The 12,216-nt window shown below is 40.1% G+C and overlaps 1 protein-coding gene across 8 annotated transcripts in view; it reads right to left on the bottom strand.

Moving 5' to 3' along the window:
- INPP4B (inositol polyphosphate-4-phosphatase type II B) overlaps positions 1-12,216 on the bottom strand; it is a 613,602-nt gene that overhangs the window by 215,255 nt on the left and 386,131 nt on the right. For all 8 annotated transcript variants that reach the window (XM_090036465.1, XM_090036466.1, XM_090036467.1 and 5 more), the window contains one exon: positions 11,646-11,725. In XM_090036465.1, the coding sequence (XP_089892591.1) occupies positions 11,646-11,725 (80 nt within the window). The remainder of the gene's footprint in view (positions 1-11,645; positions 11,726-12,216) is intronic.

Below are 12,216 nucleotides of genomic sequence, written 5' to 3'. Positions count from 1 at the left end.
AAAATCATTAAAGAGAGCATTTGTGAAGACCCAGCAGGGGAATTGATACTGAAAGGAAACCAGTACTGGTTTGTCACAGGTAGATCCTGCCTGACAAACTTCATAGCCTTTTACAACCTGCTAACACACTGCCTTGATGCTCGAGCTGAGGCAGATGTAATCTACCTGGACTTTAAGAAGGCCTTCAATACAGTTTTGCATCCTATTCTAATAAGGAAGCTAGCAGGCTGTGGAGTGGATACTTACACAGTCAGGTGGGTGGCAAACTGGCTTAGGGACCGCACTCAGAGAGTGGTGGTAGATGGATTGTCTTCGACCTGAAAGGAGGTCGGCAGTGGTGTCCCACAGGGTTCGGTCCTTGGACTGGTGTTATTAAATATCTTCAGCAGCGATTTGGATGAGGGTGTGGAGAGCACCCTGTCCAAGTTCACAGATGACACCAAGTTATGGGGCAAAGTTAACACACCGGAGAGCAGGGAGCAGATACAGGCCAATCTGGACAGGTTGGAGCAATGGGCAGAATGAAACAGGATGCAATTCTACAAAGACAAATACAAGGTACTCCACCTAGGGAGGAGGGATCCCCTGCACACCTATAGGATGGGGGATGACCTCCTCAGCAGCTCAGCGGCTGAAAGGGATCTTGGAGTCATAGTTGACTCTAAGATGAACATGAGCCGGCAGTGTAACGAAGCCATCAACAAAGCCAGTTGCACCTTGTCGTGCATTAGCAGATGCATGACCAACAGATCAAGGGAGGTGATGCTCCCCCTCTATGCAGCATTGGTCAGGCTGCAGTTGGAGTACTGTGTCCAGTTCTGGGCGCCGCACTTCAAGAGGGATGCGGAGAATCTGGAGAGGGTCCAGAGGAGGGCCACTCACGTGACTAGTGGCCTCTGTGCAAGACCCTATGAGGGGAGATTGAGGGATCTGGATCTCTTCAGCCGTCACAAGAGATGTCTAAGGGGAGACCTTGTAGCAGCCTGTAAGTTTATCAAGGAAGGACAACAGAGAGTTGTAGATGTGCTATTTACCAGGTACTCCTAGGAGGAACTGGGAAAAATGGGTATAAACTAGTGGAGAGTAGATTCAGGTTAGGAAGAAATTTTTACAGTAAGGGTGGCCAGAATCTGGAACGGGCTGCCAAGAGAGGTGATGCTATCACCTAACCTGGAGGTCTTCAAGAGGAGACTAGACAGGCACCTTGCTGGGGTCATTGGACCTTGATCCTTTTTCTGCCTGGGGCAGGGGGTTGGACATGATGATCCTTTGGGGTCCCTTCCGACTCCAAAATCTATGAATGCCTCCCCCCGCCCACCAAACCCCTCCATGCCACAAGCTGCTCCCAGTGCCAGTTTTACCAGCATCTGCCAGTGCCAGAAGCCAAACAAATAAGCTGGGGTAGGGAGACAGGTGGGGGGGGTGAGGTGGGAGTTCATCTGGGGGTGGAGGGGGGCTCTGGGGGCTAAAATCTGCCCCTAGTTCTGGAGGTTGGGGGAGAGAGCTCCTCATCCCCACCATGGACTCCATAAGCCCCCCTGATCCCATCAAACTATTTCACCTCATTAAGTTGAAAGATTTGTATAATTTTAATGAATGTAATTAAAGAACTAGTATTTTTACAGTAACATCAGGAATCATCAAGTTATCACCTTAAGTTGAAAAGTAACAATATTAATCAGGACAGGATCTGGCCTCAGATGGACAAAATACTAAGTTCTCCAATTCTTTTTTTCTTATGAATGTGTTCCTAAAGGTATATACAGGCAGTCCTTGACTTAGAATGTTTTGAGTTACAATAAACAGCACTTACAATGTTTATAAATTGACACCGTTTCGATTTTCTGACATCGGTTTCGACTTTACAATGCTTAATCTGATCACACACCAGCGAACAATGCCACGCAAGCAAATAAGCTCACTGTATCACTCATCTGCCTGGAGGCATTTGTCCAGACTTCCTTGGACACTTTCTTAAGAAAGCAGACAAGACTCCAGAAAAACCTGCAGCCAAGACTCCTGAGAAGACTCCAGACAACAACCCTTCAAAAAGTCCAACCAAGAACCTTTCAAAAAGTCCAGCAAAGTCACCTCAAAGAAGTCCTTCCAAATTGATACAATTGCTATTTACAATATAAATACATTAATGTAGCTATATTACTCATCTATAATTGATCGAGTACAACATTCTGGGTTATTTTTGGTGAAAATAGGGTATCGAGCCTTGGTTCAGGAAATCCCCCATTTAAAACATTGTCCCTATGGGAAAATCAGTTCCGAGTTACAACATTTCAACCTAAGACACAGTTATCAGGAACCAATTATGTTGTAAGTCTGAGTACTGCCTGTACAGTAAAACCAGGACAGTCTCAATATAGACGTTAATTAAGGCAACAGAAACAAAATATTTTTTCTACAGTGTTAGAGACTGGTGTATTTCTTTGTGTGTTCCTGATTTTGATTAGCATAAGGAAATACAGTTATGCCATACAATACAATACAAGTTGTTGTTTTTTACTTCCTAAGTGTAAGAGCTTGTCTACAAGGGGAAGATACCAAGAAAAGTGTGAATATAAAGCACTCTAGTCTCTCTGTAATAACTGCATGGTAAGAATATCCCCATCTAGACATGCGCTAAGTGAAACTCTCCTAGGAACAATATAAAAGGTGGGGATTCTAGCAGGAGGGGAAGGTAACCACTGGTCATTTTCTATTCCCTCTACTCTCAGACATGCATAGTACAATGAGCTCCCCCCTTTCTCCCCTTCTGTGCTGTGAAGGGCAGTTATAGAAATTCCTCATCTCTTTTTCCTTTTTCAGGCTGCATGTTGCTGCAGGAGAGGACCTGAGAAGCCATTCTATTGCTCACAGGGTTAGGATCTAAGAACATGTGTGTTTTGAGATTCTTTAGTTGTAGATCTTTAAAAACCATGTCCATCCCTACAGATGACGAGTGAGACAGAAAATAACACCTGCTACTGCTGTTTCACAACTACAATTAAAAGGACAAGTTATATAAAAATTACTTTTGGACACTAATGTGCACACTTTGCTTGCCTTACCTCACAAAAGGGTCTATGACTGTATGGTGGAATTTTTCCCCCATTGAAAAATGTTCCTAATGAACAGATCACATTTGGAGATCTCTCTCTAAAAGGAAAATGGTTAGAGATATTTCCCCATCTTTAAATTAAAGCCTATTAGTTCTGGCAATCATTGGAAACTCTACACTAATCTCACTAGTCACAGTTCCATAAGGAATATTACAAATTCATAAGGAATATTACAAATTCAAGAGTTATTTACCAGACTCTGAGAAGGACAGAAGACCTGCTTGGCAGGGAATGAGGCAGCTTGGGGGCTCTAATTCTCTGCTCATCTCCATACCATGCATGGTTTTAGTTCGTGTTAGACAGCCAGCTGGGTATGCCAGTGCACCATCACAGCTGAGTACGAGGACACAAGAACAGGTTCTGCCTTTTAGAGAAATGGGTTTCTCCTCCTTTTGTGCTATCCCCTCTGCTCCTCACAAGTAAAAGAAAGGTGTGTGGCAATGATCCTGCCTCATTAATAACTTTCAAAATAAGATTTAAAATCTACTGCATTTTGGTCTTGAAGACCTTATTTTAGGAATGGCACTGCAAATAATGCATAGGAAAACACAAGTATGAAAACCTTTGAAATTACACTGACGTATTACAGAGAAGGACAAATCAAGCCTCCAATGCAGTGAACGTGTTCTAACTGCATGAAGAATGTGTGCTTCCCCATAATACCATCTTCATTTATATGTTTTGTAAGCTACTCTAAATCTGAAAAGAACAGCGTGCCTTTAAATCTGAACGAATGTTTCTATTATCTTTAGCTGCAAATGTGTTGCCTATTTAGTTCTTTGATACTGTCCAGGAGCTCTTTGATGATGACGTGAAGACAAGATGACTCGGGTTTCAAAACCACAATCACTCTCCTCTGTGTCTAATGCTACCATTTAATGTTAATATACATAAAGATATATGTGTTTCTACATGAATGATCAAATATATATAATCAAATATGTGAGTGAGCATGCGTGTGCGCGCCCACTGAACCATAGTATTTCAATTTCAACTTGTATCTTAGAAAATAGCTATGATTTATCTAATAAAAAGCACATTTGGATTTGTTCCAGTTGAGTGTTGAGAGGAAAAATATGAGTCAGAAAAACAAAGCAACACAGGAAACCAATATACAGTTTAATCATATACACATACAACCCTATATATATATACACACACACACATACATACACACACACACGTACACACACGTACACAATCCATCCATACATAAAACAATATATATATACCAATATATACACAACAATCCATACATCCATACACACACGCACACACCCATGAATATGAATCAGTATATATCAGTATGAATATATGTTCATATTTACATGAATATGTATTATGGCAATCATAAATATGTGAGAATTCACTAACTCTTGAAGGATTGAAAACTTCAATCCATTTTGCTTCCTACACAGTTATTGACTATTAATACATTCTCAGAATATGCAAACTCTGAACTACTAATTGGTTCCCATGGCCATATACTCACTCCTAAAATTGGTTAAGAACACAAAGACAGGCAGACTGTGTATTTGCATAGTCTTGTAAATTATAAATGAGCATGAGTAACTGCCTGAAAAGGAAAATTCAGGATTTTCAGTTGTTCCAGTTTCACAACCAGCCCCTTTTTGCCACGGCATAACATATGCAATAAGTGCAATGAAGCTAAATAACAGACTTACACACAGTTTAACACAAAAATATTTTAATGTGGAAATAACTCATTTTAAATAATATTTTCTGACAGCAATTTTCCCTTCTTTTGTTTATTATGGGAAATTCCACCTAGGGCCCATGTCAATCAACATTCTGCCTCATACCTTTCCACTTGGAAAAAAAAAGATGCTTTAACCTATGGTAAGTGCATACTAGAAACTATCATTTAGTGTATTCACTGTTGTCATGTATTTAGTGTAATGTTAATTAAGTTCTTTGTCAAAACAAGTCTCTCTCAACTCTCTTGGAGTCCTGCCTAGTGTGTAAAGCCAGCTTTTTGTCCACCTGCCTCCTGTGGTATAACATGCCCAGAAGCAACCAGAAAACAACTTCATCAGGTAGACTAAGTGAAACTAGTTGAAGAGACTCAATCTGATCTTTAAAGGGCAAGAACAGACCATATGTCAGGTTTTTTTGTACTGCTTGTTATGCAAATTATATACACAAAGACAATCGCAAAACAGATGCAGGTGCTTTCAAATTTATTTTCATTTAATTATAAGAAGCTAAATAGCATTCATGTTCAATGATGTCACCATCCACTGGCCCACTGAACCATAGTCTTACAATTTCAACCAGTATCTTAGAAAATAGCTATGATTTATCTTCTTAAAAATTCATTTGGATTTGTTCCAGTTGAATGTTGAGAGAAAATATATAAGCCAGAAGGACAAAGCAACATAAGAAACCACAACAGTTTAACTACATGACAAACAAACTGCAACTACAGAATCTTTCTAGGGAGGATAACAAGTATCAAATACTTCTAGTATAGTAATACCATTACTAGACTGTGATAGATTACTACTAGAGAAGAAGGCAAAGCAATACACAGGAAAGAAAAAAAATGACCTTGCATTATTATTTACAAAGAGTACACTATAACCTATATGCTGTTCTTTAATAAACGTCTTCCCGTGCTGAAATGCTCAGAATTTTAATACACACCAAAAGTACAGAAAATATTGAAACCCAACTGTATCTCCTGGAAGTAGTATACTTTAGGGTTGCGTGAAGTGGGCCCTAGTCGATTCAGATTTGGCCCAAATCAGGGACAGTGATTCGATTTGTTGATTCGGATCACCTTCCCTAATTCGATTCGGCCGAATCTGAAGATTCAATGCTGATTCGGAGAATCAGAGGCATAGGCACAAAGGATATACCCCTAAGGGTTCAAATTAAAGTAGTGGGCATTAGCACAGCAGACCTCTCCCCCACACTCTTTTCCTGCTCTTCTAAAACGTAAACTTTTTTTTTAAAGCAAATCTCTATTTGCTGTGTTTGCAAAGAAAATATGAACATCCTGTATTTGAGACAAAGATGTCTGCCTGAAAGAAGAGCTCTGAGAAGGTGAACTGTCACATGCATTGCCATGGGTATAGCTCAGGTGCCACCGATAACACTGTGTGTCAAAATAGCTAAAAACAACTGAATAGCTGAACTTGTTAAATCATTTATTGCTCATCACAGCATGTCAGAAAGGAGTAGATCTGATGTTTTTTTAAATTCTTTACAACCTACTCAGAGGGTGCATCTAGACATGCTCCCCACGGTGCAGTTGTTACAGCACTGTCATTTAGTACTTGGTTTTGGAAGTACTAAATGACGATGCAGTAACAGCTGTTACTGCGCTGTTCCGGCAGTACATGGTTATTTTTAGCAGCTGTGGTATGATACAGCCAAGTAGCTCATTGCCATAGCATGTCACCATGGTGATGTAGTATCATGTGTAGAGATGATCTATTTTGTTGCCAGAGATGATCTAGTTTGTTGCCATGATTCCAGGCACTTTGATAACTCCACTCAGGGCATTCTTTTTTCTAGTCAAGAAGCAGCCCAACTCAAGGAAATGAACCCATATTCCCCAGAAAAGACAGTTCTGAGGAATCCAGTGGAACTCACAAGGCATACCCAGAAGAGCACCACCCTTTTGGCAGCACTTCTACCACTGTTTAGCCCAATGAGAAGCACACTATCATAATTCAATATGGAAATAATATATGTGCACCTGTATGGCCACCTCCCAGGATAACATCACTGAATACAAGTGGTAATAAAGTGCAAGCCTATGATGCCATTAATACCCCAGAATAACTCTGGAATAATGGATATAACACACCTGAACTGAAAGGACCTTACAGAGAATAAGGCATGGTAAGGTCCTTACTGGATGTTACTAGAAATTCAGTGACAGAAAAAGCTTACTATTTGGGTTAGTAATTACAAAAGGACAAAGGTCCCAGGAAATGCTGAAACACAGGCCAGGTAAAGACATTACACTTTTACCAATATAAGTAATCAGAAACCAGTCCATACCTGTAACAGAACAGAAGTTGGGCACACAAAACCAGTCTATGCCCATAACAGAGCAGAAGTTCAACACACAGACTGGTTTAAAAATGGCAGAACCCAGGCTAAGATTTGCCTCCTACACTGAGGGGTCAATATGAGTGTTTTGTTCATTACTGATCTAAACTATGCTGCTTACAGAAAACCGCGTAACTTGGATTGGTTCCACTTCAGGCTTTTGAATGTCTGTACCTAGCCACAGTGTGCTATGCATGGTACAAATATACAGCAAGACACTGGCACTTTTTGAAGACCTTGCAATTGAAATTGATGAATTAAATCAGTCTTGGTTACTGAATCTGTGATAAGTGCTCCATAATGAGGTTTTCTGACAGCAATCCAGGGATAGTTAGATTGAATCTCCTGTCAGCATATATTTTCCAGTGAATATTCAGCTAACATTCAGACTGTTAAATAGAACAAGAATTTTATTTCCCAGTCCACATTTGGTACATCACAAACACCCTATGAAAAAAAACCACTAAATTTTGAAAAACTGCACTGCAGTATCCTTGGCAAAGTGGAATATCTGAATCTACCAAGGGGAGTTACCCCTTCAGACTGGAAACTTCTGTAACGCAAATATCTAAGCGATTAAGCTTTTTCTGTAGATAATGGTTTTGTACACTGCTGAAATAAAGGCAATTTTTCAAACTGACCTATTCCGGCTTAGAGAACTACATGCAGACACACCTATCCTCTTAAACATTCATTTGGTTGAGAGGCCAGAATTTTTTTCCTAAGGCTTTAAATGTTAAGGGCTGCAATACAAAAAATAAAAGAAAATAAAAATGGCAACCCAAAATAAAGAGATAAATCAAAAATCCTATGAATCTCTCAGGAATACGGATCTTTAGCTTGTATCCTAGCCACTGACAAGTAGAGAAGGAAGTGGTGTTGGGGAGAGGGGAGGGGAAGGCAAGCTTTGGGGAAGAATGGAACTTCAACAAGAACAAAATCACTGCTTTTCCCAACCTCTCACTACTGCCTCTATATCACAGAGAAAAAGAACCCTACTTACAGTGTTTCAGATGACAGAAGACCATTCTTTCAAAGTCCATCTTTATATTGTTTAATTTTCAGTTCTACCTGAGCAGGGGGTGCTAATAGAAGGTGAACATACTCCATGCATTAGAGTTCATTCCATTGGCTGTACTGTCACTGAGGAGGTGTGGGCATAATTTCTACTTCTTTTGTGCTGCCTGGCAACATAAAGGGAGCAGATCACATCTGTGAAACTAAGTCTAAGATAAATAATTCAATATTAATAATGTTTTGGAAAATATTTTTTTAAATTTCCACCCAACAATGACTACAATTTCATGTGTCTGGAGTTTGACTGGAATTATTTGAAATATTGTATGTACAAAAACAGATACCACAAACACAAGACTAATAATAAAGTAATGAACATGGGTTCAAAGGTTCAATTCTAGCCAAGCAGGAATCTTTTGCATAATTATTACAGCTTATCTAAACTTCTGAACACTTTTTGCAAACTTCCTGGTATTGTCAGTTCAATGGTATGATATTACGATACCTGCCAGAGACCTACATCAGACTCAGGTGTCATTAGTTAGGCACAGAGATAGACAACGCCCCAGTCACAAACAGTTTACAATCTGAATATCTGAATTTCTACAGCCTCTGCACAACACCTTCAGTTTACACTCTAATCTCACATCAGGACTAGGGGAGGTTGATTTGATACATGGGTATTTACCTAAACTTATCCTAACTGCAAGTTCTGCATACAAGAGTCTGATCAGTACATATTTTATAAAAAAAAAGCAGTTTACTGTCATGACCTCCACCTTTGGTCCAGGGTTTCATGGGGTGGCATGACTGTTTTCTTGCATTTATTTCACTGATGTGGCATGTATAGTCTTATTTGAAAGCCCACATTATGATGCATCCATTTATGTTGCTTTTTCCCCGTATATGTTATGCTTTGAGATTTTGGGGCACGTTTTAGCTAAGGAAAGGGAGTGGACAGAACTGCTAAATCTCTCTTGCTGTTGTGACACTAGGGCAAAAAGAACTGCTATTCCTAGACACAGGCAGAAGGAGGTATTATTGGGTTGGATACTCAAGGCACTTTCTCCCTGTAATGAGGAAATCAACTCCTCTACAGAAAAGGCATCTAAGACTGTACTAGGAAGCCAAAGGGATCCTATTATTTTAAGATGAGTTGCAGCAAACTGAGCTGGCCGTGGGCTGGCTGATTGCTAATACACAGGCTAACTGCTTGTAAACTAGCTGCCAACTAACAAGGTGTAGCAGGCTATGAGAGGGCAAAAGATGGGGGTATCCAGAGCTGGAGCCCAACAGGAGTCGCACTGCATCATGACTGCCCCTGGGGTCTGGTCCTGTTACAGAGACAATTGGTTCATTGGCCAGAGGAATTCCAGGTATCTCAGGGAGGCCAAAAATTTTGGAGGATTCTGATGACTCATGAGAAGGTTGACTTGGGGGTTGACTTGGAGTCATTTAGGAAATGATCTGCGGGATATGCTTTGTCTTTCCCTGGCTGGAGTAAGGTCCAAGACCCTAGGAGCCGGGGCTGGTAGCATCAGCTGCAAGGCTGATCTCTTAAAAATTCTGGCAGGACTCTCAGGAAGTCTAGGGTGTAGCCAAATGAGATGAAAAGAAGCTTTACTTGTCTTGTTCTTCTGTCTTCAAACCTATGCTCAGTTTCGTCTGTATAATTCTTTTCTCTTGCATAACAAATCCTTTTGCTGTTATGTCTCCTTGCTGGTTGCCTCTGGAAGTGATTTTCCAGGCAACTGACATTCCAGGCTAACCCACTTTAAAACTCAAGGCCCTGAGGTTTGTGACATCTACTATATAAAATACTATGTTATAAAAGAATGTTATATAATAAGATAAAATAAAGCCAAGGTTCTTTATTTACTTACTTACCAATATAGATTGGTATATACATATGCATAGTCGACCTGGGGGGGAGGGAGTGTCCCCCACGACAGGGCTGTCCCTGCCATTGCCACCACTGCTGGCTTCTGTGTGTGCTCGCCAGCCCCGTGCCCATCGACACTGCCAGTGGCTTCTGCAGGTGCACCCCCCAGACTCAGGAGGCAGCAGTCACCCACGTATATATGTATATATATTGAGGAGTATATTCTTTCCACCTTTCCCGCCCAGGCTGCCCCCCTATACATAGGCAACTCTTATTACTTTAAATACAAAAGCAGGTGCAAGAGCATGAAAATTTGTCCCCCTTTCCAAAGAATGTTGATGGCCCTGGACAAAATGAAACCACTGCATTTGTGCTGAATGGATTTGGGTCTGGACTAACAGCCAAGACACAGTGTATGTATATATTATATTCCCTGTGGAATTTAGCTTTAGACAGCCTCTTAGTGCATCTGTATAGTTTTATATAACTTTTTAGCTCCCAACTGGGAAGCAGAAGGAAGGTTCAAGAGGCTCTATTGAAAACAAACTCTGAATACAGGGCTCAAAGTCTGAATGAGTGATCTGCTTAAATATTCAAGTGCTATATGGCCCTCATTTACCAGAATGACTGAATGCTTCACGGATGTTAGTGAATTCACCTTACCAATGGGAGTTAAAGAAATATTAATTTGTAGTTTACAATATCAAAACTGAACAGAGACCACAAATGTTCAACCTGCAGGACATTAAGCACCTGAAATTCAAGATGAAGTTAATGGAAGCTGCTTTCAAAAGTGCTCTCAACTTTTGTAAAAAATCAGGCCCTACAAGTTTTTCTATTGCCTTCAAAAGACTTTGGGTCATGCTCCGATTTGCCTAAACTCAGACAAGTCTGCCTCAGAGGGGAGAATGAATCCTCATGATTCCAAGCTTGCTGCTTTAACCACAAGCTTATCCACTCCATCCTTTTATTCCTGATTACATAGTGCTACATCTAACAAACAACAGACCTGTTCTCCATAACCCTGTGGCTTGTCTAGTCACACATGCTTCTGCACAGTTCAGGGCTGTTATTCCAATTCGCAACATTTAATATTCACTTTAAACAGTTATCATAAAAGATGCAAGGTAGGGGTAAATTGGGTCTAAAATATATAAACTCTTAAACATTCAAGTCCTAATAACTTTACTGTGTTAACATTTAAATTTTACAAAATATAACAACTTATTTAAAAAGTGTGAATAACATCTATATTCCTTGCTGAAGGCATCTCTGAAAAGACTCTTCTCAATTCAACTGCTCTGGGATTTTTCCGCAGGAGATCATATCAAAAGAGCTAGTAACCTTTTCTAACCTGACACTTGGAAAGCTCTGACTTCAATAATTGCTATTTCACTTTGGCTTTGTGCATACTAGAAAGAGAAGCACCTGAAGTTGACATGTAGTACACCTGAAGTAATTTTGAGTTTCAAACACAGTCAAGCAGCAATCATTAAATGTCATGGGTTATTAATTTGAAATGGTTTACAATAGACAAAAAGACCTACCTCAGGCTAAGGGTCAACTGCTGCTCCTTTGATTTGACCAAGTCCCCTACTTTGAAAGTAGTGCAGCCCAGGAAACTTCGCTATAAATGGGGGAGAAAAAAAAAGAAAGGACATCTTTATTAATTCCTGAAGTTTTAATCATTTTACTTTTAGCCCTATGCCTGCAAATCTGTCTCTCGCAGCAAGAGAGAAATATTAAAATGAAGCCCACTGCCTTGAGGTATTATCTTGCAGAATGCTTTCATACATCACTGACATGATTATCAATAAGCTGTTAAGCTCCATTTTTACAGACAGGAACCCATTCTTTTTCATTAAAAACAAACAGTCTAACAACCTGCCACATACAGGCCATGAAAAGTAGAGCCGCAGGAAAATTTTCATTTGGCATGGAGAAGGAGTTCCCCTTTGCAAGTGATTTCTGTAATACAGGAAATGTTAAAGTTTCAGGTTTTTACCTATGTTACAGTAATTCCTCAGTCCCTTGTACTCTATCATCTCTGCACACCAGATATGAATGTATTTGCTTGTCGGAGTTGGTGTATTTTTCTGTGCAGCTCAATACAAGTTA

The sequence above is a fragment of the Crocodylus siamensis genome, chromosome 2, assembly GCF_052110815.1.
Source record: "Crocodylus siamensis isolate JL-2025a chromosome 2, ASM5211081v1, whole genome shotgun sequence".
Taxonomy (NCBI): Eukaryota; Metazoa; Chordata; order Crocodylia; family Crocodylidae; genus Crocodylus; species Crocodylus siamensis.
The sequence above is the reverse complement of the archived record's forward strand: the minus strand, read 5'-3'. Positions and strand labels throughout refer to the sequence as shown.